This window comes from Ochotona princeps, chromosome 1 (genome assembly GCF_030435755.1).
Source record: "Ochotona princeps isolate mOchPri1 chromosome 1, mOchPri1.hap1, whole genome shotgun sequence".
NCBI classification, from domain to species: domain Eukaryota; kingdom Metazoa; phylum Chordata; class Mammalia; order Lagomorpha; family Ochotonidae; genus Ochotona; species Ochotona princeps.
In genome coordinates this window covers 54767258-54795059 of record NC_080832.1, presented here as the reverse complement: position 1 = coordinate 54795059, position 27802 = coordinate 54767258, and the positions used below count along the sequence as shown (strand labels likewise).

Here is a 27802-nt window from a genome sequence, read left to right as displayed (position 1 = left end):
AAGATTCCAGGGAGTGTTGGTTTTGAAAATGTCTCTGTAGTTCAAGGGAATTGTGAAAGATTTTTCTGCAGACTGAAGCCACTTTAGGCTTAAAACTATCAGGTGCTAACTATCTAAAAGTATGGACTGATCAGAGCGCTCCCGAGGGTGGCTATCCTGATCCATAGTTGTCGAATTTTTTTCTTAAAAAAAATGTATTTACACAAAGAGTATAAAAGTTTTTGTGAATTGAATGCAAGGAAGCTTCCAGTCTTCACTTCCCAAATACTTGACATTTTGGCTCCTTTCCATATTCACCTTCCTACTGTGGATTTCAAAATCTCCCATTTCACCTTCAACACAGACCCCCCCCCTTTTTAAAGTTGGAACAAGTCCTCAACCTCGGCAGAACTAAAGCAGAGGCCAGTGCAACTGTACTCCTTGGAATCAGTTGAACTGAACAATTCTGACATTCTCATTGAATACAAGCACCTGATGGAAAACGCCTTCGGGTTTAACTTGAGGATAAGCAAGATTCACTTGTGAATTTGGGGCTATTCCAATCCATCTTTGCCCTGGTACAAGTACTACATAAAAGGTCAAATGCAATGTCAAGTCCAAAGCCTCAGAGAGATAGAAAAAAAAAAAAAGGTCAGTTCTTAAGAGGACATAACAACAACGTGGAGCTTTAGGGCATGTCAGCATTAAATTAGTGCTGCTGCAACAACACATTGAGGATCTACCACACCTGGAATTCCTTCTAATGTACGTATAAATAGGATCATGGAAGCTTTTTGTATTACTTAACTGGGTTTATGGCCTTACACATTTAGCAAATCAAATGAAAAAACGAATCTCCATTCCACATCCCCACCATTTATCCCTAAGCAAGACAAAATCTAGTCTCAATTTTTCAAGGTAGAGGTGTTCAGTGTTCATACATTTCTTAAGCTACATTCAAGGAAATCATGTCTTTAATTTTGGACGTTGTCTCTCTTCATCTTGAACATAAAAATGCCAGTAGATTTAGTGTCGGCACTCATCATCTGGTCAAACTCTTCACACGTTTTTCAAACCAATCAAATTTGTGATTCTCAACACTTTTGGTGTCAGCGGGACAAGGCGTGGAACTAGATGCCATGAAGATTGTTTCTTCCTTGCCACGTGGACTTCTCGTCGCCATTTGGGGTGGGTTTGGAAGAGGGGAAAATGTTGATGCTTCTTGGCCTGAGTCTCTTTAACAGTAGAGATGTAGCAGGGAGAGAGAGACCATGAGGAGGCTGGCTGCTGTGGACTGCAGTGCACTGGCATCCCCCCTGGTGGTAGCATTGATTGGACTTGGAGTAGTAGTCGTAACATTCTGGGAGAAACTACTTGACACTGTTGCAAGAGTTGTTTGATTTGCATAAATCTAGAACACACAAAAAGGTTGATAAATGGCCACAGGTCCCAGCCACCACCACCACCACGTACCTTGAACGTGCAATTTTAGGTATACAATCTGTTGGACAGATAGGTCCTTCCCCTACTGTTTTCTTACTTACATCACTGAATTCTGGATTCCTGTTCAGTCCCCCAAAACAAATTACTCAAACACGCTTAAAGAAGCAAGTGGGAAGGAGCCACTGGATGGGACCACCGCCTCCCACATCAGAGGGCCCAAGTTTCAATGTGGGCTCCACTCTCCACTCCAGCATCCTGAGAGGTGCTGAGTGACGGCTCAAGCATTTAGACGCCTGTCACCTGTGTGCAAGACCCACCCCAGCTCCTACTTTTTGTCCTGACCCAATCCTAACTATTACGAGTAATGGGGAGGGGGGGTGAACCAGTGGACAGAAAATCTGTCTGCCTTTCAAAATAATTTTTTTTAAAAAGGATTCAAGTAGCAACAAAAGCAAAAAACTTCTTTGTAGGTATTCTCATATTAGCTCCCTAGAGTATGAATGCATTTTAATTCTGTGCAAAGGAACAAAGAAGCAATTCTCTAAGCCACTTTCTGAGACTACACGCATTCCCTTGGATTACAGTAATGTTTTCTCAATTTTCCTAGAAAGGGAAAGATTTTAAAGTTGCACAAAACATTCGGACTTTGCAGTAGCATAATTAAGATTATCTATAATTACTTTTGTCAATATCTCAGATGTGCTAGGTAACTTCCACATACCCACACAACCTGGTAATTTTCCCTTAAATCTAATGTACCCTCGAACTTCAGGGGACAGTCGGGTAGCTCATGTTCTCTCCTGAAATACTGAAAAATCTGCCCTGTTTTCAAAACTGGCAGTATTTGCTTCAAAGTGAAAAAACAACCTAGCCTTTGCTTTCAAAGAAGACCCACTTCAACCATAAAGTCAGAGCGACTTCACAAAAGACACAGAAGAGCTGGTGTTTAGTTTCACCAGCAGCAGGTCCCTGCCTCATCAATGCTAGGGCCAAAAACCTAGGTCCCCCTGCCTCCCCACCCCCCGGCTCGCTGTGTCCCAGCACCTCAGTGGCATCAGGTTCACCAGTGATTTTTGGAGCCATGAAATGCACAGTCCAGTTGGGGCACGTGACAATCTTTCCTTTGTCGCGGAACAAAGGCAGATCGGAGCTCTCGGCTCTACCGGCCAGGGAGGGTTCAGCAGGGCTTCTGATTACAGGCAAAGGGAAGACGTGGCACCAATAACAGCCTGGACCACATGCCCTCTTGGCTGCCTATTAATCCACAAAAGATTTTTTTAAAAAAAACACCCAACTCCCACATCTACACCGGCACCCTTTGTTGTGAGCCCATAAACAAATATTGACCCAAGAAATGTACAAAACGTATCCAAAACAGACGCATGGAGCAAAAAGTATAAATAGTATCAAAAACAGACAGATCTGGCACCTACTGCCTGTGGGACTAAGCTTGCTCTCAGAAATAACACCCCCTCAAAAGAACAAGTATTCATGCGATAAATTATGGGAAACGGGCGCTTTCTTTTGGAGAACCAATCTGGGATCCTTAAAGCTTTTCCGTTCTTTTCTTAAAAAAAAAAAAAAAAAAAAAAAAAGGAGCTTTGGTGTAGCAGGTAACTAAAAAAAAAAAAAAAAAAATCCTCGTGTTAATGCACAAATCTGAACATGTAAAAGTCCCCGACATCACATCGGGGCTCACAGACAGGCTAACCTACCCAGCGGGCACTGAACAAAAAATTTCCATTCCAAAATAGACTGACTTAAATTGAGAGGAGGCTGGGGGGGGGGGGGGGGAGTTTCTTCCTCGCAGCCGCGCCCCTCCCCCACCGGGAATGGAGTTGGGTGGGGAGGCCTGGGGAAGGCAGCCACCCGGTAGGCTACCCGAGCCCCAAGGAGAGCCCAGAGGGTGAGCGTCCAGAGACCAACGCCCAGGAGCGCGCACCCAACTTTTCTGCGCATAAAAACCGTGAAGACACGCTCCAGGGAATACCGCCTCCCAAGGCCGGACAAAAATCGTTAGCTGCCCCCCCACTTCACTACGCCACGCCCGCACTCTCCACAGGGCCTCCTAAGTCCAACTGGGGTGAGGGGGAACTACTCTGGCTCCCGTCCCGGGGACTCGCCACCACGGAGCGCATACACCCCCGGGACTGCCCAGGGACCCGCGCAGGGGCGTAGATCGTGGCCAGCTTGGAGGCTGCTCTGAGAAGGGGGCGACGGGGACGGGGCAACGCCTGGTGCAGGACTCAGACAGAAAAACGTCCCGCCACACCGCTCCCCCCTTCATCACCACCAGAGCCGGCCGGTCCAGCCTGCCGTGGGGCTCCTAAGGTGATAAGGAGTGTACCTATAAGGTCGCGCGCAGAGTGCGGGTCCTTCCCGAGGCTTAGGCGCAGGATTGGGGGATTGGGCTGAGGGTGGGATATAGGGAGAGAAAGAGCAAGCCGGGGATCCCAAGCTAGCTCCTCCAGCGGCAGGGGGATGGGGGCGGTCAGCAGCCGCGCTCTGCGAGAAGGACCATCCCCTCTCTTTGTGTAGCGCGCGGGGGAACGCGCAGACCCAGGGGGTGGTGGGGGATGGGGTGGGGGAGTAAAGGTCCTTGCCAAGAGCCGGGGCTCCCCGGGAAGGGAGGCCGAGGTGGGCACACCTTCCAGTCCTTGCTGGCAACCGGGCAGGGATAGGGTGGGAGGATGAAGGTGGGTGGTGGGTGCCAGGTTGGCTGGGTTGGGGCAGGTCCTCCGAGCCCGAGCATTGTTCCCGGGGCCCTGAGTAGAGTGGGGGCAGCCTGCACGCAGGAGTGTAAGAGAGACCCCGTCCTGTCCCCTCACTCCCCCATGTCCCGAGTCACTTTTCTAAAGATACTCTTTCCTTGTCCCAGGAGGTGGCCCAAGGTTGGGGCGCGGGCTGGAACCCCGAGGGACTGCTCCACCCTCCCAACCTACAGACACACTTTGCCATCTCCCCTAACCCAGAGCAGGGGTGCAGTTCTCCAGCTCTGCCGAGCGCTGGGTCGGGAAGCTAGGGAGAGGGCGCCTCACCTGCGCGGGTAGGAGCAGAGCCAGGAGCAGCAGCCCCAGCCCCAGCCTGACCACCATTGCTCTGCCCATGTCCGCTCCGTCGGTGCGCGGGATGCCGGGTGCGCTGGGGGAGGATCAGCGGGCTCCGGGCCGGTGCAGATGTAGGTGAGGAGCGCGGCGGGCAGGCGCCACCTTATATATCGGGACCGCTACAATAGGCGTGACGTGGCGCGTGGCGCCGCCCGCCCACCCGCCGCCTCCCCGCCCCCCGCCGGGCTCCCCAGCGCCCCCTTCTTCTCTTCCTCCTCCACTTTTCTCTCTTCCTCCTCCTCCTCCTCCTCCGCCTCGCACCGCCGCTGCGGCAGGTGGGCGGGCGCCGCAGGCTCCTGGCACCCCGAGCGGGCGGGCTATGTATGTGCTCGCACGGGAGCCCCGCGACTCCCACGCAGGACTCCAGGCCAACGCGCGAGCCACACACGCTGCTCTCGGGGCTAGGCCCGAGTTCTTTGTTTTCCCCCAGATCTGCCATCTCCTTCCCCGCCAAAGCCTCGGGCTCGCGCCCGGGCAGCCTCCGGGCCCCGGCCTCATGGCTCGGGGAGCGCCCCCAAGACCGGTCCCACTCAGGGGACAAGGACTTTCCCTGGCGATCCCACCCGAAATTCACCGCCCCTGTCCAACTATCCGGCTTGGTACAAGGTGACTTGGGTGCTGGCGCTGCAGCTTGGCGATGGCGCCCTGGGCTCGCAGGCGCCCCGGAGCCCACTGTGCGCTCGCTCAGGGAGGGTAGGAGGAAGCGGCCGCCCATTCTAACACTGGCTCCTCGCGTCCACCGGGCGGTGCCAGCTCCCCAAAAACGTTCCGGGGCGCACCCTCCCGGGAGCTAGGGGACGCTTTCTGCTATTGGATTTCTGCGCCTCGGTTATGGTGGTTTGTAGGACTCGGGGTTGCGGAGGTGGTCCACCCAGAGGGGCCCCTCCCGCACGGTTTAGATCTTCTAGAATTTACTGCCACTCTGGAATTCCTGGGGCCACGCTTTTTCCATCTGTTAGCACGCACTTGCTCCATCATTGGTTTCCAGAGCAAAAGGGTACGGGGTAAAAGCATTTACTTTTCCGCCGTGGCCATTAGGCAATTTACTGAACTGGCACAAAGAGATTAGTCATTCTGCGCCTTTGAGTGGAATTTTTTTTTCTGTTTTCTTTTTTTTTTTTTTTTTTTTTTTTTTTTGCTCCCATCCATTCTATGGGGAAAACTTTGAAGCCATCCAGCGAAAGTTTAGGTACAACATTTCTGGTGTAATGTTGAATTGCAAAGCTTTCTTCTTTTTGTGTAAGGTTTAACCTGAGTGCTGTGCCGGGTCTGTAAGACACAAACAAGAGAGACGAAGCCGTGGAAGGCGGTGGATTTGTTTAAATTTCACTTTTGCAGAGCAGTCTCGTAAAAGCAAAGTTGGTTTAATGGGAGGCAGGGCGACAGGGGAATCCACAGGAGCTGGTCTGAAGCAGCCGGCCAGGCTCTATTAGCTCAGTAACTTTCCACCTTTAGGATGTGCTTGGGAACACACCGAGCTTCTGTGAGGCACCACTGGATTTTCCTGTTCCACCGTGTGACCACATTGTATAGCAACAGGCTTCTGTGTCCGCCTTCCCAGCTGGAAGAAAGGACTGCTTGTGACTCGGAGCACCCAGCTCCAGACCCACAGTAACCAGCATTCACAGGCTCCGTTGCTCCTGCCCATCCCTCTGTCCGCTTTCTTGGCGTTTGCATAAGAAAATGGGCGAACTGAGCAGTTGGGAAGACAGCCTGGAGAGCCTAGGGCTGCCTGAGTTCAAGTCCAGGCTGCAGCCATTGGGAGACCTCAAGTGCCAGTTCCTCCATGTTCAGACTGCGGAGAACACTACCCTGTGACTTAGTTACTAACCAGGAAGCCCAGGGCCTGCCTTGCATTGCTGGAGCTCCCTGGCCCCTCCCTGAAGGTACCAGAACCTGCAGGTGCTTACCTGCTGGGCAACTGAGGGATTCACCAAAATACCAAAGCTCCAAATCATGCCCAGAAATGAGGGGGGTGTCCTACTTCGTGAGCCACCAGCTAAGGAGGCTGCAAAATGCCCAGAGCAAAGCCCTTCCCAGCCTGCCACCCTCCAGCTCTGCCAGCTATCTGAAAGGCAGTATTGCGTGGGACGGTGGCAATGATGTGTCGTGGTGGCTTAGCCCAGGGAACGAAAGCCTGAAAGATCCCTCCAACCACTGTTTCCTGTGCAACCAGAAACTGCGAAAAGTTGTCTCAATTCTCCTGTTAGTGATCATCCTCTTTAAGATTCTCTTTTTGTTTCCCGATTTTCCCTTAGCAGATGACTGGGGACACTCATCCATTCCCAGGAAGTGTTTTAAGACCTGTGGCCAGTTTCCCTTTTATAGATAAGAAAGGATGGCATGGCAGGACTTTGAAACTGATGGATGACAAGAACTCAGGTGTGTGTTTTCAGGTTGTTTCCCGGAGAGTCAAATGACCTAGGTTTTTGACGTTCCTGAAGGGGCAGTACCTAACATGTTTTTATTGATGTTCATTTGTATTGATTTCAAATGCGGAGAGACAGATCGTAACCAAAGACCTTCTATCCAGCCACCGGTTCACTCCCCACCTGGCCACAACAGGGCTGAGCCAGCTGGAAGCCAGCAGTCAGGAATGCCATCCAGGTCTCCCCCAAGTACTTGAGCCATCACTCACTGCCTCCCAGGGTGCACTTGAGCAGGAAATTGGATCTGAAGAGGAGACAGCTGCAGGCATTGCCAGTGGCAGCTTAAGCGACTGTGAGCCACAAAGTCTTACAATTTTTTAGGTTTGTTTTTTTTTTTTAATTGGAAAGGCAAATTTACAGAGTGAAAGATCTTCTGTCCACTGGTTCACACCTCAAATGGCTGTAACACCTGGAGCTGAGCCAATCCGAAGCCAGGAGCTTCTTCCAGGTCTACCATGTAGACACAGGGTCCCAAGGACTTGGGCCATCTTCTCCTGCTTTCCCAGGCCACAAACAGGGAACTGGATGGGAAGTGGAGCAGCCAGGACCCAAACCAGCACCCATACAGGATCCAAGCACATACAACATGAGTATTTTAGCTACCAAGCTACTGTAAAAGGCCCAAAATGCTTACAAGTTCTGATTGCAGACCTGAGAGGAATGATGGAGAAACAGATTGGCACAGCACACAGCGAAATCCAGGTTCAGACCTACTGGATCCCAAGAGGGGGACTCCTGATTACCTGGGCCAGGCCCTGAGCGTTTTCTGCATTGCCAACAAGCAAGCAGCCCATGTTTTGTCTAACCCATATCCTTTGCACCTGGCACCCAATCACTATTTGCTGATGGCATGAACTAATAGGAAGGAAGCTCGTTTGCTTTTCAGAGAAGCATTCATTGTGTTTTTTAAAGATCTATTTTTATTGGAAAGCAGATCAGATTTACAGAAAGGAGAAACAAAGATCTTCCATCTGCTCGTTCACTCCCCAAATGGCTACAACAGCTGGAGCTAAACTGAGAATTCACTGTTTTGTTATTTATTTGAAAGGCAGAAAAGCATAGAGACAGAGATTGCCCCTCTACTGAGTCACACCCCAAAAGCCCACCACATCCACGGCTGGGCTAGGCTAAAGCCAGGAGCCAGCAACTCAATCCAGATCTCCCAGGGGGGTGGCAAAGACCCAGGCACTTGAACCTGCTGGCTCTCAGGGTGCACATTAGCAGGAAACTTAAATGGAGAGTACATCCTGGACTAGAGCCAATATCGGATACTGAACTCCCATGCCATGGCTTAACTGTTATGCCACATGCCCGCTCCATTCATCTGCTCTGAAAGGCAAAAAAAAAAAAAAAAAAAAGTAAAAGTAAAAGTAAATACAACTTTTTAGGAAAACAGGAGAGACAGGAGCAACTTGTCTGACATTTTTAGCACTGTCTATCAAAATCTATTCAATATGTACTCAATGAAAAAGGTTCCTTCTGTGTTTCATAGCACAGAGTGGTTGAATAACTAAATATTTAAGTCCTCTTGTACAATATGGTAGTCTGTTCATTGGGTCTCGGTCCTTGTTTCCCCTCAATTCCGTGCCATCGTGCACCCGGCTGGCACTGGCGATTCCCATTTATCGTGGCCTTGTAGCTATGCTTTTTCCTGCAGCCTTGAGATGGCAGTGAAGGTAACCCAGTGAGCTTCTAAGGCCCCGGCTGCATGCTGAAGCCCCTGGTGGGGTGGCAGCAAATTCACCGCGGGGATGTGCTGCCCCCTGGTGGCCACAGGCGCCCTCAACTTCCACCATCACTAGAATTCTTTGTGCTGAGAAAAATTAGCTCTGAGTTAGGAAACCTTGTAAAAACTAATAAACCGCCATGAGTTTCTGCAACTGTTAACTTATTTTTTCCCTCCTGTAGCATCAGGCAAATCCTCCCGGGACTTCAGCTTCATTCATACAAGAGAACAAATGGAAAGAGCAGGAGTTGTGACTATTTTCAGATGCAAAAGGAACAATAGGATACCCTCCGACAGGCATCCTGCAGACTTTCGTTTTGGGGAAATTAAAAAAAAAAAAAGCAGCAACTCTTAACCTCCTCGGTCAGAATTGAAAAGCGGTGTCCCATCATGTTTGCAAGGAGGTGGAAAAACAGGCCTTCTCCCCCGATTGAAAATGATGGGACGGAATCTGACGGCTTTCTGGTGAAAACCAAAAGGGCACCGTCCCTCCGACCTCACCTTTCTGATTTTAGGAATTTGGCCTGCAGATGAACTAATACAAACGCAAAAGGATCTAGGTTTCAAGATTGGTGTTCATAAAGTAAAAAGCGTTGTAACTCACCGAATGATGCAAACATCTGGCAAAAGAAATGATAGCATATTATCACATTATGGGATATGATTAAAAAGAGCAAAAGGGCTTTTCTGTACTACACAGAAATAGCTCCAAGATAAAGAAAAAGAAAAACAGTGTAAACTGCTAGATATTATCCATTTAAATAACTAGACAAGGAAGCAAAGTACTTCAGATGAGCAACCTCAGAAATTGGTCATGAGGCCGCCAAGAGCTGGGTAGGCGGGGCTCCTAAGTAAGATCACATTTTTCAGGCATAAATAAACAAAACAACCAAAGGCAATTAACACCTCAGTGCCTTCCACCATTTTCGCCACCCCAATTCCCACAAAGCCAGTATGAAGAAGTTCAACCCTCTCCCACCCTCTTAGATATCACACAGGGGTCCTCTTCCCCCCCCCCGCCCCAGGAATTCTGCCTTGATTCATCATCCAGTGGCAACCCTGTGACCAAATTCTTGCAGGACCAGATGGCCACACACACAGTCTTTCAGTAAAAATAAAGAAAAAGGAAGAACCATGCCAGGGAGAAATCATTGGCAAACATCAGCTTCTGTGTCCCTGAGGCACCAGTCGGGAGTCACAGAGGCCCTAGGTAAAGAAAAGCTCCAGGGTAAGCTGGGATGGAAGGCAGGCCTGGGGCAGGTGGTCCCAATCTCCCCCCACACTCCACCACACATACAAGCTAACACTCCTCAGAGCAGAAGGCATAGGCCACAGACAGGCTCCTTCGCTTGCCATTTGCAGGCAGTCCCTGAGCGACCCTCGGCTTGGCAATAAAGAAATAACAAGAGCGGAAAATCACACACAGCCTTTGCTGTCACTCTGTCCGCTTTTTGCGGATTGGTACACCTTCTGCCCGGTTATGCTATGAGAGATCAGTCCAATTTGAAGTGGAAAGAAAAACTGGATTAGGGGTTTAAGAATCTAAGGAACAATGGCACATTTAATGTTTCTTTAAGTCCGAGATGGGGACCACATTTTCAGACTGAAGTTCTGTCTAAATCTGTCAATGTGCTTGTGCCAAATTCCACTCAACACTCTCCAAAGCAGCCCCTCCCTCCTGCCTTGTTCCGAATAGTTCCTTTTTTTTTTTTTTTGAAGATTTATTTATTTTTATTGCAAAGTCAGATATACAGAAAGGAGGAGAGACAGAGAGGAAGATCTTCCATCCAATGATTTACTTCCCAAGCGACTGCAATGGCCGGTGCTTAGCCAATCTGAAGCCAGGAGCCAGGAAATTCCTCCAGGTGTCCCACATGGGTGCAGGGTCACAAGGCTTTGGGCCATCCTCGACTGCTTTCCCAGGCCACAAGCAGGGAGCTGGATGGGAAGCGGGCCTGCCGGGATTAGAACCGGTGCCCATTTGGGATCCTGGCAAGTGCAAGGTAAAGACTTTAGCCACTAGGCCACCACGCCAGGCCCCCAAGGAGTTTTAAGATGTTGTTCTAAAGAAGCAGCAGTCTAATAGCCAGCCATCCAAAGCCCGAGGTATTGGCTGCTTAGTAAAAGGACTTCTCTGGTGAGAGCATAGGTTTTGGAGTTTGAGAGGTTCTTCTAGATATCCATCTTTAATGAGACCAACCAAGCCTGCTAAAATCTTGGCCACACCCTTCAAGTAGGTGGCACAAAAATTGCCCAGCCATATGCTAATTGGTTAAGGAGCCACCAATGGGAAACCTTTTACCTGTAGATTCCCCGCCCAAAAAGGAGGGGCCAGGGAATGCTCAAAATCGCAGGACCCTTCCTCACATGGCTGCTGTCTCTCCTGCTCTCCCAGGAGCTGCTTTCCTCTTCCGTCTTTCTCCACTCACCTGGTCCCTTCGCAAATAAAGCTTCTCCATCTGCAGCTGATGTCTGGCTTTTTATTTCTAGATTACACTTAGGAAGGAACTCAACAAGTTTTTCTGGTAACATTTTGATTTATTTTCCCCATATAGAGGTAAGAGGCATCCAATACGGAAAGCCGGGAAAACACAGCAAAGATGAGTAACATCACCCCCACTCTGCTAACCACAGTTTTTAAAAAGACATCTTATTTTTGCTTGATGCATTCAGATACAGTTGTGTGTTTATTTTGCTGAATTGGGGAGTAACATACATAATCGGTTCTACCATGTTTCCCACTCACCCAACAGAAAGCATTTGTCTTCGAGATCTATTTGAAAGGCATAGTCATGGAGAGGAAAGGAAGAATCGAGTGAGATCTTCCACCCACTGTTCAGTCTCCACATGGCCACCCATGAGTGGAGCTGAGCCAGACTGAAGCCAGGAGCTACACCCACGTGGGTGCAGTGTCTCACTGCTTTCCTGGGCTTCTAGCAGGGAGCCTGGATCTGAATGGAGCAGCTGGGACTCAAAACCAGTGCCCATCGGGGATGCCAGCATCACAAGCAGAGGCTTAACGTGCTATGCTATGGTGTCAGCCCCAGTAGAAAACTAGCTTAAAAATGAATCACAGAGCCCGGCGGCATGGCCTAGCGGTTAAAGTCCTCGCCTTGAACGCCCCGGGATCCCATATGGGCGCCGGTTCTAATCCCAGCAGCTCCACTTCCCATCCAGCTCCCTGCTTGTGGCCTGGGAAGGCAGTTGAGGACGGCCCAATGCATTGGGACACTGCACCCGCATGGGAGACCTGGAGGAGGTTCCAGGTTCCCGGGATCGGATCGGCGCGCATCGGCCCGTTGCGACTCACTTGGGGAGTGAATCATCGGACGGAGGATCCTCCTCTCTGTCTCTCCTCCTCTGTGTCTATCTGGCTGTAATAAAATGAATAAATCTTTTTTTTAAGATTTATTTTATTTTTATTACAAAGTCAGATATACTGAGAGGAGGAGAGATAGAGAGGAAGTGGAGCCGCCGGGATTAGAACCAGCGACCATATGGGATCAAGGCGAGGACTTTAGCCACTAGGCCACGCTGCCGAGCCCAATGAATAAATCTTTAAAAAAAAAAAATGAATCACAACACTTGCAATCCCATTGCTGCAGGGCTGATGAACTGACTGGGATCCCCTGTGCAAGTGGCTAGCTAGGACTTGTGCACGATCCAGATCCATCCAGGTCCTGGCTTCAGCTGGGGAGCATCCTGATTGGAGTTTATCTGTTTCTCACATCCATGGGGCTGGCTCCAGATTCCCGTTAGCAGAACTTCCCAGACAGCTGCAGCAATTCCTGGAATCTCTTGGAGCCAGACCCATGGGGGCAGGACTCCCAGCTTCCTGCTTTTTAAGAAGGAATGTCTATCCGCCTAGCCTTATCCACTTCTCTCTCCACCATCCCCACAGCCCAGAGCTAAAAGCTTTCACATACTCCATTAGGGAAAGTCATTAGACAGAGAGAAGAATCTTGGAAGATCTGAATTTGTAACATCTTGGGGCAAAATTTTTGCCAGGTTTTGCTATTTTTTGTCATAACATTTTCAAAAAATATTTTATTATGATGGTACAATATCCTTTCTCACTGGACATTAGTTTTTATTATTAATAACCTTGGGGGGGCAAACATTTGTATAGCAAGTAAGTCATTGTGTGGGACACCCACATCCCATGGCCTCTGCACGTTGACCAGATTGGTCCTAGAAATGAGTTGGAGACAGATTTACAGAGAGGAGAGACAGAGAAAAAGGTCTTCCATTCACTGGTTCACTCTCCAAATAGCTGCAATGGCTGGAGCTGAGCCAATTCAAAACCAGGAGCCAGGAGCTTCCTCTGGGCCTCCCATGTGGGTGTAGGGTCCCAAAACCTGGGGCCATCTTCTACTGCCTTTTCCAGGTCACAAGCAGAAAGCTGGATGTAAAGTGGAGCAACCAGGACATGAATTGTTGCCCATATGGGATCCCAACTTGGAAGTGGAGATTTAGCTAGTTGTGCTATTCTGCCAACCCACTCACCGGCCAGTGCCGACCGTTGGACTGTCCCATATCACCACAAGCAGAAGGAGGAACAGCCCTGACCAGCCATGTTCAGGGATTTTCAAGTGACAAAGCACTGCCACGTGATAGGAATCATTCAATCAACCAAACATACATCAGTGCACAAATACAAATTATTCAATCAACTGTAGTGGCACAAAACACACACCCAATCAGTTTAAGCATCGTGCACTTTAAACTATCCAATCGGTCAAGAGCTGCATTCCATCACATAATCAACAACTGAAACAGGTCTTTTCCAATTCCACGTATGGAAACCAACCTAGGGCAACCAGCTCTCTGTGTGAGCTTTACAGAAAAGCAAGATCTCCTCCCGCAATGAGATAAGTACTTTCACTCACATTCCTGGGACTTTCCGAGAACGCGAGGTTATGGACACCCATTCCTAAAAGTGCAGATCCGGAACTGGAAATCAGCTGCCAGTTCGTCTTCCAGAAATGTGCTTTCACAATCACTGCGTGTACTATCTGAGCTAATGACCTCTGCTCAAGGTAAGGAATACACTGCACAATACAACCTTCTGTTTCATTCATTCCTAATTTGCATTTTCACCATCAGTGAAATAAAACTGTGGTCCAGGTCATCACTGGCCATTTAGAATGGGCTTTTTATGAATCAAATGTTCCTGATATACCCATCTCTTTAACAAAAATATTATTGGGCCTGGCTTTGTGGCTTAATGGCTAAATCATTTTCTTACATGCACCAGTGTGACATATGGGCACCGATTCGTGTCCTAGTTGCTCCACTTCCCATCCAGCTCCCTGCTTATGACCTGGAAAAGCAGTTAAGGATGGCCCAAAGCCTTGGGACCCTGCACCCATGTGGGAGACCTGGAAGAAGCTCTGGGTCCCTGGCTTCAGACTGGCTCAGCTCCAGCCATTGTGGCCACTCAAGAAGTGAACCAGCAGATATAAGATCTTTCTCTCTGTATCTCCTTCCTTTTGCAAATCTGCCCTTCAATAAGAATAAATAAATCTTAAAAACACAGCAAAGCAATGCAGCACTTGCTTATAGGCTATGGTCCCCTGAGGTGGGAACCCTACCCTCTTAGTCACTTTCAGCTTCCACAAGGTAACACAGCCTGTATAAGAATATTTCTTGAAGTTGTAAGTTTCCAAGCATTTTGGGTATCAAGCTCACAAGTCCTTAGGTCAGCTATGAGGTTTGTGCCCTCACTTATGTTTTATTGTAAGAGCTCTTTATTAAGAAACATTTGCTCCTGAGCAATTCATTTGAGTGCGAGGGTCTTGCACATATAACTCTGAGTCAAATTCAAAGTGAGGACAGCTGGATAATGCCAAATGTACCAATCTACAAAGGACTCAAAAATCATCACTAGAAAAATGAGGTGAGCAACAACTGTTTCTTGAAGAGCTTTCTGCAGAATTTTGGAAATGGTTTCAAGGAATAGTTGACATGCACTTAAATAAAGGAGTGCCAAATGGTACTAACTTGTTTTGGTGTTTACTTTGTTCTGCTGGCTGCACTGCCAAGGCACAAGAGGAGATATTGAGTGGTACAGCAGCTGTGTCCCTAAACTTTCCCAACTCTCCCAAAAAGAAATCTCTGTAAGCTGAAGAAGACAGACAGACTTTCGATCCCGTGGTTCACTCTCTCCAAATTCCTGTCATGTCAGGGGCGGGGCGGGGGGCGGGGCGTGTACTCCATCCACCACGTGACTGTCAGGAACCTAGTTGCCTGAACCGTCACTATTGCCTCCAGCGATCACATTGGCAGGAGCTGAACTGGGAACTCTCACTACGGGATGAGAACAACCCAAACAATAACTAAAGTGCCAGACCAAATACCAGCTGTTAAATACTTTAAAGACTAATTAAAACGCACAGCTATAAGGCACCCCAATGTCTCCGGTTCCTTTGAGCTATTCTCTATGTTTTTTCCTGTGCTCCCACCCTGGAGGACTACAGCAGCCTCCGAGAGTACCGAGTGGCTCAAGACAGCAGTCTTCCCCAGAAGGGGTTGTGGCCAGAGCTGGAATCAGGAGCTGGGCGTGGGGATGGAGGGGACAGGTGAGGAAAGCGTCTCCCAGAGCTCAGAAGCACCCATGGTCACAAAGGATGAAGCCTACAGGGTAGAGCATTCATGAGCTACAGGCAAACATAAAGATGCGGTGCATAAACACGTAATTCAAAATAATTGGTATCGATTTCTTGAATGTGTCACTCCTGTAGCCAGTAAGGAAGTTCAAGATGTTGTACGTAATTTGTGATTTTTTTTCCCTTTTAACTGCATCTGCCACCTGCTGTTAATTTGAAACAAATTAAACCCTGGTGGCATTCCCCCAATAAGAAGCCCAAACAGATTTCACCTCTGGACAACAATTATGCAACAGCTTCAGTCACCCTCAGGGTGAAAGGCTGTCTTCCACAGAGATGGGTTGTTTTCGTTTCAACAGCGAGAAGCGAGAGGTGATGCAGCTCCCTCCAGGCTGCAGGAAATTCCTGCCTCCCTAATGTGATCCAATGCAAGCAGGGCACAAGCCACAGATTTTACTTTTTGAATTTTCTAGTAGTTACATTAAAAAGTAAAAAGGAGGGCCTGGTGTGGTGGCAGGCTATCTTCCAACTATGGTGCCAGCATCCCACATGAATTTGTGTCCGTGTCCCAGCTGCTCTGCTTTTGATTCAGCTTCCTACTAACAGCCTGGAAGAGCAATAGAAGATGGCCCAAGGCCCTGGGTCCCTGTACTCACATGGGAGACCCAGAAGAAATTCCCGGTTTCAGACCGGCCCAGCTGTGGTCATTGTTGGCATTTGGGGAGTGGGCTAGCAAATAGAAGATATCTCTGTTTCTTCCCTTCTCTGTAATTCTGACTCTCAAGTAAAAATAAATATTTTAGCATAAATAAATAAAGAGAAATGGGCAGAATTAACTTTGCTTTAAAAAGTATTCAATCTTATAGATCCAAATATTATCAATATTAAACAGAGACAGTTCATCTTCAAGAATTCCATTTACTACCTATTGCAGCATAATAAACTCCCACCAATTTGACCTGAGAGCACAGTATCTCACAGTTGCTATGAGTAGGGAAGCCAGGGATAACTTAACCCTGCTTGCCTGTCTCTCACAAGAAAGCAAGAGGGAGCAAGGAGGAATCCTCTCTAAAGCTCAAGTTGAGGAGGATTTATTTCTAAGTCCACATGCCTGCTGGCAGGATTCAATTTTCTTTCTCTTCTAATATTTGCTTATTTTCCTCTACTCAAAAGAGAGAAAGAGAGATTATCTATTCCTTGATTCCTTCCACAAATGCCCATCACAGCCAGAGCTGGGCCAGGATGAAGCCAGGAGCCAGGAATTCCATCCAGGTTGCCCACGTAAATTACAGATGCACAAGCACTTGAGCCACCATTTGCTACCTTCCCAGGAGACAGTAGCAAGAAGCTAAACGAAAAGTTGAGCAGCCAGGAATTAAAATAGGACATTTAATATGGGATGCTGGCCACCCAAGTAATGGCTTAACTCACAGCATGACGATGCCTGTCTCCAGGTTTCAAGTCTATCTATATCAACTATCAGACTAGGGGTTTCATTTTCCATGTGGGTGGTCGGCTGGAAGTTTCTTGCCCTGTGGGTCCTCCATATGATGGGGGACTATATCAAAGCCAGCAAGTGAAGAAGTGAGCCACCATGAGACCCTGCCTGTAACACTGCAGCTAGACTCTTCTGAAAGGAATCTGTGGAAGAGCTGGTCTCTCACTCTGCCATATTCTGTGTGCAGTCACAGGTCTTGCCTATAACCCTAGGGAAAAGAGGTCACACAAAGGGGTGCATATCAGAAAACAGGAATGAATGGGAGCTGTTAGATTTTATCCACTATACATGCTAAGCCTTTGAGAACTACCTTGATACTTACACTTACAACATACTGATTCAAGCACTCAGTAGCCACTGGGCAGTAGCTGCCCTCCTAGCCAGAGTCATTCTATAACAAATAACCTAAATAAATGCTAATTAAACACAACACAAACCAAACACAAGCAAAAGATGGCATAAGTACTTGTGGTCCTGCTACCTACATAAGAGACCAGAACGGAGACCCTGCATCCTGGGTTCAACCTGGCCCAACCCCAACTGTTGCGGCCATTGATGGAACAAACAAGCAGATGGAAGTTAAAAGGTGGTATGTTAAGCCTCTGCTTGGAATGCCGACATCTCTATGGGTGCTGGTTTCAGAGACCAAATCGCTCCATTTTTATTCGGCTCCCCAATAGCACACCTGGGAAAGCAATAGAAAATGGCCCAGGTCCTTGGGTCCTGGAAAAGCTCTAAGCTCCTGGCTTCAGTACAACCCAGCTGATGCAGTGAACTAATGTGTAAGTCTCTTTCTCTCTTCTCTCTCTCCCCTTCTCCAGCTCCTTTTCCCTCTTCCTCCCTCCTCTCCTGGCTCTCTTCTCTATTACTCTGCCTTTCAAATAAGCAAATAAGGCATTTTTAAAAGAAATAATTGGGCCCGGCGGCGTGGCCTTAGTGGCTAAAGTCCTCGCCTTCAATGCGCCAGGATCCCATATGGGCTCTGGTTCTAATCCCGGCGGCTCCACTTCCCATCCAGTTCCCTGCTTGTGGCCTGGGAAAGCAGCCGAGGACAGCCCAAGGCTTTGGGATCCTGCACCTGTGTGGGAGACCTGGAGGAAGTTCCTGGCTCCTGGCTATGGAATGACACAGCACCGACCGTTGCACTCACTTGGGGAGTGAATCATCCGATGGAAGATCTTCCTCTCTATCTCTTCTCCTCTCTGTATATCTTTATAATAAAAATAAATAAATCTTTTTTTAAAATTTTTTGTATTCATTAATTACATTGTATTATGTGACACAGTTTCATAGGTACTTGGATTCCCCCCACCCCTCCCCAAACCCTTCCACCATGGTGGATTCCTCCACCTTGTTGCATAACCACAGTTCAAGTTCAGTTGAGATTCCCTCATTGCAAGCATATACCAAACATAGAGTCCAGCATCTTATTTTCCAGTCAAGTTCAACGGCTTCTTAGGAAGACCCTCTCTGGTTTGAAGGCAGAGCCAGCAGAGTATCATCCCGATCAATTAAAAGCTCCAACATACCATCAGCAAAAATTTACATCATTATGGAATTGACAAAGTATGAGTAACCAATATGTTAAAAATAAATGCGAGTTCTTAACCACATTCTGTGACCACCTCATTGACATTTCAATTTTAGTTTATACACAACATATAACATAACATACATAACATAACGTATTTTATATAACATCATATCATCTTAAATTAAGGCAAACATGTGGTATCTAACCTTTTGGGATTGGCTCATTTCCCTTAGCAAAAATAAATATATCTTTCAAAAAAGAATAAATCTTTCTATAAATAAAGTATTCTCAAACCTTAGTGTAAGCAATCATGTATTCGTATGCAGAACTTAATCACAAAGCAACTTAATCACAAAGCAATTGAAAGCTGGAAGGTAGAGCTGGAGAAAAGAAGGTTCCTGGGAACAGCTGGCAAGTTAAACAGCTAAGGTTCTACAGCAAGAGCGATACCTATGATTGACAAAAATGATTTCAAACTAGCTAGGGCTCAGGATTCTGAGTCCCCATTGAAACAGATGACGTATGTCTGAAGTGAGAGACACACCCAGCCCCGACAGCTGCTCTCACCTGTCCCAACCAGCATCACGACCACTGCAACCAAACATCCCCCCAACAGCACACCTTACTACTCTGCTTCCCCAGCGCTAAGACAAAGACAATAACTAGTAAATCCTTAACAAATGAGTCACAAGAAACCGCCCGAATCCCAGCAGAGTTCTGTTTCATTCCAACTTTACCTACTACACATAATTTACATTTATTAACAATTTGGGCTAAATAGAGACCTATTATGTATTGAAACCCAAACAACAATCTTGGAAATGTTGTCATGTAACACCTAAATTGAGATAGTATTGGACCTGTTACCCAATTGTAAGGTTATTTGCACAACCAATTTTTCTTTAAAAAAAAAAAAAAAAGTCATCCAATAACAAATTAAAATTTATGTGGGTCATCCTTCTAAAATTTGTGTTTTACTTAATTTTTTAAATAACTTTTTAATTTTATCTACCTATTTGAGAGACAGATCCACAGAAATCTTGCACCTACTGGTTCACTCCTTAAATGTCCACAACAGATAGAACTGGGCCAGGCTGGAGCCCAGAGCCAGGGACTCAATCCAGGCCTCCTAGATGGGTAGCATGGACCCAATGCCTTGAGCCATCGTTTCCTACTGAGAAGGCTCAGAAAGGCAAGTGCCTGGCATGAGTGCTGAGTTGGGATCTGAACTTGGGTCTCTCCAGTCTCCTAGGAAATGGGTGAGATGGGATGCACCAGCCCCTTTGTGCCTGAGAGCGCCACGCAGTAGGCTCCGGGACTAAACTTGCCACCACGGTGAAAGAGTACTTTGCTATGCACAGCCAAGGTAAAGCCTTCCGATCCAGCTGCAACACAGCACAGGGTGGGTGGGGGCTGGTTGAGATGCCTGTGTCACACCTTGCAGTGCCTGGTTTTGGGACTCAGGCCTGCCTGCTGACTCCAGCGTCCTGCCAGTTACAGATCCCATGAGGCCTTGGTCATGACTCAAGTAAACAGGCTCTCTGCCTTCCATGTGGTGGGCCAGAACTAATCCTTATCCATGGCAGACACGTAGAGGATGAACCAGTCAAAAGGAGCTCTCTCCACCTCACTTGGTCTCTCAAATAAGTAAGAAAAACAAGTTCTCTATGGTACCATTTAAAAAACAACTCATTAAAAGACAGATATGCATATATATAAATCCGTGTGTGTGTGTGTGTATATATATGAGCCAAGGGTGGAGAAATGATAGTGTCTCATTTGACTTTCTGTGACAAGTTGGTAATGGGGGATAGATAGGACACTAACAATCATTGTAAAAGTGTCGGTAAAATTCTTGAAGTGGAAAGAGACATTCCTTAAAATTGTGCCATACAGAGTGGACACTTGGGAGAGCAGTTCAGATGCCACTCGGGACACCTGCGTCCCTGAGTTTGAGCCCTGGCTATCCTTCTGATTCTATCTTTCCATTGCTACACACTCCGGGAGGCAGCAAGGGATGGCTGATGTCCTTGGGACCCAGCCACCCATGTGGGAGACCTGGATAGAGTTCCTAGTGCGTGGCTTCGGCCTGACCCAGCCCCAGCTGTTGTTGGCACTGCAGAAGTGAACCAGCAGCTGGAATACTCCTCTTCCTGTCTCTCTACCTTTCAAATAGAGTCACTACACACATCTTCAAAAGACAATGCAAAGTAAATTTAGGGAATCATTGTGAATGACACGCATCTTTGGAGTTCATCAGCAAAACACTGATATTGAGATCCAATCAGCACAGCTCTTTCATCAGCTTTCTCCTCCTACAAGCCATCACTCCCAACGTGCTTGATTTTGTCATTGGGAAAGTGTGCGTGTGCAGACGCAGGAGGTTAACGCACAGTTAGCAGCTCCTGCCTTGATTTGTAGCCACTCCGTAGTTAGTTGTGTGTCATGTGCCTCCATCTACCCGTGATGGCAACCCCTCAGGATTGAGGAAAAGCAGCATCTGCCTGGCACATTTATTCTCAACTGAAATCTATACAATCTGTCAGAAACAAGAGAGGCACTTTCACAAGTGAAGCTCCTGTGACAGAGCAAGTAACGCTGCCAACCACATCTCATACGAGTGCTGGTTACAGTCCTGGCTGCTCTGACTTTGACATAGTTCACTCCTTATGGCTTGGGAAAAGAAGTGGGGCCTGCGTCCATACAGGAGACTCAAAGGAAGCTCCTGGTTCCTACCTTTGTTGTAGCCATCCAGGGAGTGAGCCAGTAGATGCAGAATAAACCAATCTCTCTCTCTCTAACTCTGATTTGCAATAAATCCATCTTTGAAAGTAAACACTTTACAGTGGTGCCTTATGACAGGGAGCCACAGGTAATAACAGACTGGAGCCATTTCTTGGGGAAGTTATGCACAAAGCTCCTGTTTTATAAAGAAACAAGGAGAACTTAAGCAAGTGACCTAAAGGAGATATTTTCATGTTGTGGAAAGAACCATGACAATGAAGCCTTAACATACAGAAGGGTGAGGTGTTACCAGACTTACCAGTCAGGGAAATGGGGAGAGAAATAAGTCACACTAACAAGTTGGAAATGCATCATAAAAGAGCCAGAAAAGGGCCTGGTGCGGTGGGTTAGTGGCTAAAGTCCTCGCCTTGTACGCACCGGGATCCCATATGGAAAATGGTTCTAATCTCGGTGGCCCTGTTTCCCATTCTGTTTCATGCTTCGGGCCTGGGAGAGCAGTCGAGGATGGTCCTAAGCCTTGGGACCCTGCACTCCCTTGGGATACCGGGGAGCTCCTAGCTTCGGATCGGCACAGCTCCAACCTAGCGGCCACTTGGGGAATGAACCATCGGACGGAAGATCTTCCACTCTGTCTCTCCTCTTCTCTGCATAACTGACTTTGCAATAAAAATAAAATTTAAAACAAGAGCCAGAAGTCACCAGGTAAGAGGGGAAAAAAGCAGCAAAAATTAACAAAAAAGGGGTAGACCCAAAAGCTGCCAAGCACCCACCAGGTTCCAGACCCAGTGCCAGGCACCTCACACACCTTGATGACACTTTCAACTCTGAGATGTCACTGTCATTAACAGGACTTAGTCCATGGAAGCTGCAAGAGGCAGATTCCTTCACACAGCCCCTACTGCTCAAAGCTCAGACTAGAGAGCCAAGCACAGGCCACCTCTTCCCATCTGTTCTGGCTAACCTCCTCATCTCACCATGACCTCTCCAGCACAGTACACTTCTCACTCGACTTTCCAGCATGCAAGCCAGTCCACGCCCCAATGTCCTCAGACATGCTGTCACATGCCCAGTGCTACCAGGAAACTCCTACCCATTCTTGAAAGCCCAGCTGAATTGTCAACTGCTCTGGGAAATCTCACCAAGTTGTGCATTACACTGCATTAAAATCATCCTTGAGGCTGACTCCTCCAGACGGGTGACCTAGCACCTGTACTGACTAAAAAAGAACCTTAATGAATGAATGCACAGGTGCTAATTATGGCCCAGTGGTGGGTCACCAATAAACATGTAAGCAACCAGCTAGAACTCCCTCTGTATAGTTCAGTCCACCTGGTGAGATCAGCGTTGCCCTCTGCCCTTTGAGGTACAGGAAGCACAAGTGAGTGATTCAAATAACATTAATGCCTGTCAAAATATAACAGGATTGGGCATCACCTACCATATTGGAGAGCTGCTCCGCTTTGGCCTTCCAGCTTTCTGCTAAGTCATACTCTGGGAAGTAGCACATGATGGCATAAGTACTTGGATCCCAGCTGCCTAAGTGGGAGACCCTGATGGAATTCTTGGTTCTTGGCTTCACAGGCACCTGAGGAATAACCAAGCAGATGGAAGGTCCTCATCTTTCTCCTCCTGTGTCTCTACATTTCAAATAAAACAAATTTTTAAAAACTACACTATGGCAGCTATACTTTTGACCAGCATACCAAAAAGTCCATCTGCAATGATGGAAAGAGTTTATTTCTATACTTTCTGAAATGAGAGCCACCAGCCATAGGCAACTATTAAAGACACGAATTGCATTGAGTAAATAACATTTAATTTTCACTTAAGATAACCATGTGTTTCTAGTAACTACCCTATTGGACAGCATACATTTAGACAGATTTGTTTGTTTGAAAGAGAGAAGGAGATTTTTCCCTCTGCTAGTTTACTCCCCCAAAACCCTCCACAGTCACCAGGACTGAAGTCTCAAAGCCCAGGACTCCATCTAGATCTCCCACACAGATACCAAGACTGCAAGTGCTCAGTCACCCTCTGCTGCGCCCCAGTCTGCAGGGAGCACACTTAGAAGCAGAGTAGCCAGGATCCAACCAGGCACCTGGGTATGGGCCTTAGGCCTCAGCCACTAAGCTGGCACACCCGCCTTGGAATGAACTCCTTCCTAACCCAGTAACCAAATTCTAATTCACCTTAACTTTTCTATACAAAAAGCCAAAATTTCCCAAACTTAACCCTTAGCAACTGAGACATTCATTTTACTTCTGTTTCTCAGTTTGGTCTACATTAAGTCAAGCAAGAGGGCCTAGATCCCCACACAGCTCTAGGTTGAGTGGACTGCCACCTGCAAGCTCAGCTCTCTCTGGACAGGCACACCGGAGAGAGGAGCACTCGCCACCACCTGCCCAAGCAGGGGACAGTGCTTATGTGGCCATGTAAGTCCTGGGCTTTCCTCTGCAGAATGACATATGTGGAGATTCAGTTCCAACTGGTAAGTGAGGACCCCACACTGGAAGACACCTCGGGCTCTGCTTTGGCTCCCTAGTGCAAAGCAGTGGGTCCTCAAGCCCTCAGCCCTTCCAGCTGGTATAGTTGGGCAACTCATGCTTTGCACACAGCTTCCTGCATGGGAAGCAGGAGGTAAATCAATTGACCTCTTTCCCCTTTGGTTATTGTGCCTCGAGAGCCTACCAGACATACCATCAGATGGGCGAAATCCAGTGTTCTGATTTTCATCTGCCAAAAATACTTAGCAACTCCTTCCCTGCGAAGATAGAAAATGATACATCTGTTTCCCATGTTCTCTAAGACCCTAGGAGGCCCCTGTGTTCACAACAGTTTTGGAAGATCAGTCCAGTCCCTCTCTCCCAAAAGCAAAGTGGGGGGAGGAGGGGAGAAAGGTCAGGGAAAAGGGCAAGAGAGAAGGAGTGGGAGGAGGAGGAGGGTGGGCATGCAACAGGACAGCAGCGTGGGAGCTCTGGGCTGCAGATCCTCCAAGCTGAGCATGCATGCATGCATCAGAGTCACCTGCAGGGGCTGTTAAGCCAGAGTGCTGGGCCCCACAAGATCTATTACAGACAAGAGCTGGTTGCATATATGGATGACTCTCTGTGCTGTGTTCTTCCCCATAACCACACACCCCAGCTCCTGCAGACACGCAGCCTGTGTGCCTGGCAACTGTTGCCAACCACATGACCCAGGACAAATGCCTGGGAAATCTTCCATTTGATTCCAGGTTCCTGACTGGGGCCCTTGGTGGAGAGCATGATGGCCAAGAGCAGGCCTGTGTCTAAGGGGAACAGCTTGGAGTGTCATGGCCCCCTGGACATTCAGATTCAGCGTTTTTATTTGAAAGGCAAAGTCAGAGTGAGAGAGAGAAGAGACAAAGAAAGAGATCTTCATTCATTGGTTCACTCCCTAAATAGCAGTAATGCCTGAGGTTGGGCCAGGCTTAGGACAGGAACCAAGAGCTCCATCCAGTTCTCCCATTGTGGGTGGCAGGAGTCCCAACTTTTGGGCATTGTCTGCTGCTTTCCCAGATGCATATGTAGGAAGTTGGATCAGAAATGTGGAACTGGGCCAGGCGGCGTGGCCTAGCAGCTAAAGTCCTCGCCTTGAACGCCTCGGGATCCCGTATGGGCGCCAGTTCTAATCCCGGCAGCTCCACTTCCCATCCAGCTCCCTGTTTGTGGCCTGGGAAGGCAGTCAAGGATGGCCCGAAGATTTGGGACACTGCACCTGCGTGGGAGACCCGGAGGAGGTTTCAGGTTCCCGGCTTCGGATCGGCGTGCATCGGCCGTTGCGGCTCACTTGGGGAGTGAATCATCGGACGGAAGATCTTCCTCTCTGTCTCTCCTCCTCTGTGTATATCTGGCTGTAATAAAATGAATAAATCTTTAAAAAAAAAAGAAATGTGGAACTGATACTCTAATAGTACCCATATGGGCTACCAGTCACAGGTGGAGGCTTACCTGCTATATTACAATGGTCCTGTGATATTCAATTTGCCACTACAACATGTTAAGGGGCATTCTGCCAAACAGCATTATTGCATCCTGTCAATAATAAAGAAACTGTATAAGTATGTAAGGTTCTCAGATAAGATCCTATCTTGGTAATCTATTAGAGAAGAGTTTCTATTTTGGTATAAAGCTTGAGGTGAGGATGATGAAATTGCCCCATGTAGGAGCCAGTGCCGTAGTGTAGTGGGCAAAGCCACCGCCTGTGACACAGACATCCCATAAGGGCACCAGTTTGAGTCCCAGCTGCTCTACTTTGATCCAGCTAATGCACCTGGGAAAGCAGTGGAGGATGGCCCAAGTGCTTGGAACTCTGCCACTCATGTGGGAAACCCAGGCTTTGGGCTGGCCCAGGGCTAGTCATTGTGGCTATCTGGGGAGTGACCAGCAAAGAATTTCCTATATGTCACAGATGGAGGACAGATAATATGGATTCATTATAGAGCAACTCAGCTCAGTGACTAAACGCTGGCTTTGTTGTGCTGAGTAGAGGAGGTGGATGTGCAGGCAGAGTGGATGCTCTGGCACAGCACAACTGTTCATGCAGGTGGTGTTGGCCGTGTTGAGTTTGCGCTCATCCGGCCCCATCCTCACCTGTTCTTCAGACAGTGGCAGTCTTGGCCCTTCACATGACAGCTAAAGCCAGCTGACAGTGAATGCATGAACTGACATTCTTTTGATAGTTTTTCTGTATTCTCTCTGGTTCCCCATGCCAGTTGTTCCACATCCCTAGCTGTTTAAAACAACACAAAGCCCATCTGACAACAGGTCAAGTAATCGAAACATTATCAGTCTCTCACTTCAGACTCAAAGTCAATAAAAGCCTTATTTTCTGGTCATACCTTTATGATTTGTTAAAAGTACAACCTTGGGGCCTGAATGTGGCAGAGCAGGTGAAGCTATCACTGCAGTGCTGGCATCCAATACAGGTTCTGGTTCACACCCTGGCTGTTCCAGTTCCATTCGAGCTTCCTGCTAATGGCTTGGAAAGAGCAGTGAAAAGATGACCCAAGTGTTTGGGCCCCTGTCACCCACACAGGAGACCCGCATGAAGCTCCTGGGTTCAGCCTGATCAGCCCTGTCAGGGGAAGAAACTTGGGGAGTGGACTAGCCCATGGAAAAGCTCTCTTTCCCTTTTCTATCTTCCCCTATCTGTCTGTAACTCTTTCAGATATGTAAATCCTCAACCAATAAATATTCAAATAAGTAAATCTCTTTAAAAGTTCAATCTGGGGCCTGGCAGCGTGACCTAGCGGCTAAAGTCCTCGCCTTGAATGCCCCGGGATCCCATATGGGTGCCGGTTCTAATCCCGGCAGCTCCACTTCCCATCCAGCTCCCTGCTTGTGGCCTGGGAAAGCAGTTGAGGATGGCCCAATGCCTTGGGACCCTGCACCCGTGTGGGAGACCTGGAAGAGGTTCCTGGTTCCCGGCTTCGGATCGGCGCGCACCGGCCCGTTGCGGCTCACTTGGGGAGTGAATCATCGGACGGAAGATCTTCCTCTCTGTCTCTCCTCCTCTCTGTATATCTGACTTTGTAATAAAATAAATAAATCTTTAAAAAAAAAAAAGTTCAATCTGAAGGTAGTAGCTTTGAATTTTAAAGTTTATCAACACATGACACTACCACTTTCATTTTCTCCCATTTTTCTTTTCCACAGTTGAAAAGGGAGTTTTCATGAAAGGGATGGATTCATTCAACCTCTAATTATCAAGGCTGAGCCACAGGAAACTTCTATGTTGGCTAAAAATGGTCAAGGATCAGTAATGTCATATGGTTCAACTTAGTATAAATACACATGATGCGAAACTCAACATAATGCTCCTTTCTATTAGATCCCTGGAGCCACCACAAAATCTCTCTGAAGCTACTTTGATTACCTGCATAAGATGAACCCAAATACAAAGCTTAGAAACTAGGGAAGAAAAGAGAATGAAATGTAGTGAGGGTGAGGGGCATTCATGAAAAATGAGAGCAAATTACAGATTCAAACCTTGAACATAATGACACAAAACATGAAAAATACCACCACCCTCAAGAACATTCCAAATCACATGGTTTGAAGAACTGAACCCATTTCTAGCCAAAGAACTTTTCATTCGTCTAGTAAGCTCTAATTTGGGGTTTGTTCTTCTGGCTGTGTCACAGATCTTTGGGACAGACACTGTTTGAACACATGCTTCCCCTGGGGGAGCACCTGGGCTCCAGTCTCGGCTCTGTTCCTGGTGCCGGCTTTCTGCTAGGGCTCACCCTGAAAGACAGCACACAACAGCACAAGTGCTTGAGTCCCTGCCACCCCCAAGGGAGGCACAGGCTGAGGTCCAGACTCCTGACCGTTGTCCGGTCCAGCCTGCTTATCACAGGCATTTGGAATCTTCTGTGTGTGTGTGTGTTTCCCCATACACACTTCTTGTTGTCTATCTGCCTTTCAAATAAATAAGGATAAATAAACAAAAAAGGTTAAAAGGGCCAGAGGCACCCTATATGGGCACAGATTCAAGTCCCAACTCCTCCACTTCTGATCCAGCTCCCTGCTAATGTACCTGAAAAAGCAATGGAGGATGGCCCAAGGGCTTGAGTCCTTGTACTCATTTGTGAGACCTGGAAGAAGCTTCTGGCTCTTCCAAATGACCCAGTTCCAGCCATTTCAGCCATCTAGATAGTGAACCAACAGATAGAAGAACCCTCACCCCCTCACTCTGTAACTCTGCCTTCCAA

General features: G+C 47.7%; 1 protein-coding gene across 1 annotated transcript; it reads right to left on the bottom strand.

Annotated features, from left to right (window-relative positions):
- Positions 1–839: 839 nt before the first annotated feature.
- On the bottom strand, positions 840–4618 carry CD24 (CD24 molecule). Its single transcript, XM_004580347.3, has 2 exons — positions 4461–4618; positions 840–1390 (listed from the first exon to the last, which is right to left on the bottom strand). Exons 1-2 carry the CDS (start codon positions 4527–4529, stop codon positions 1217–1219), a joined length of 243 nt encoding a protein of 80 aa, XP_004580404.1. The 5' UTR covers positions 4530–4618; the 3' UTR covers positions 840–1216.
- Positions 4619–27802: the final 23184 nt, after the last annotated feature.

What these genes read in the sequence shown, in the direction of transcription:
- CD24 (XM_004580347.3), bottom strand. Translation starts at nt 4,529, where the DNA reads ATGGGCAGAGCAATGGTGGTCAGGCTGGGGCTGGGGCTGCTGCTCCTG. An exon ending in CTCTGCTCCTACCCGCGCAG is followed by an intron (nt 1,391 to 4,460) that starts GTGAGGCGCCCT and finishes TGTGTGTTCTAG; the next exon opens with ATTTATGCAAATCAAACAAC.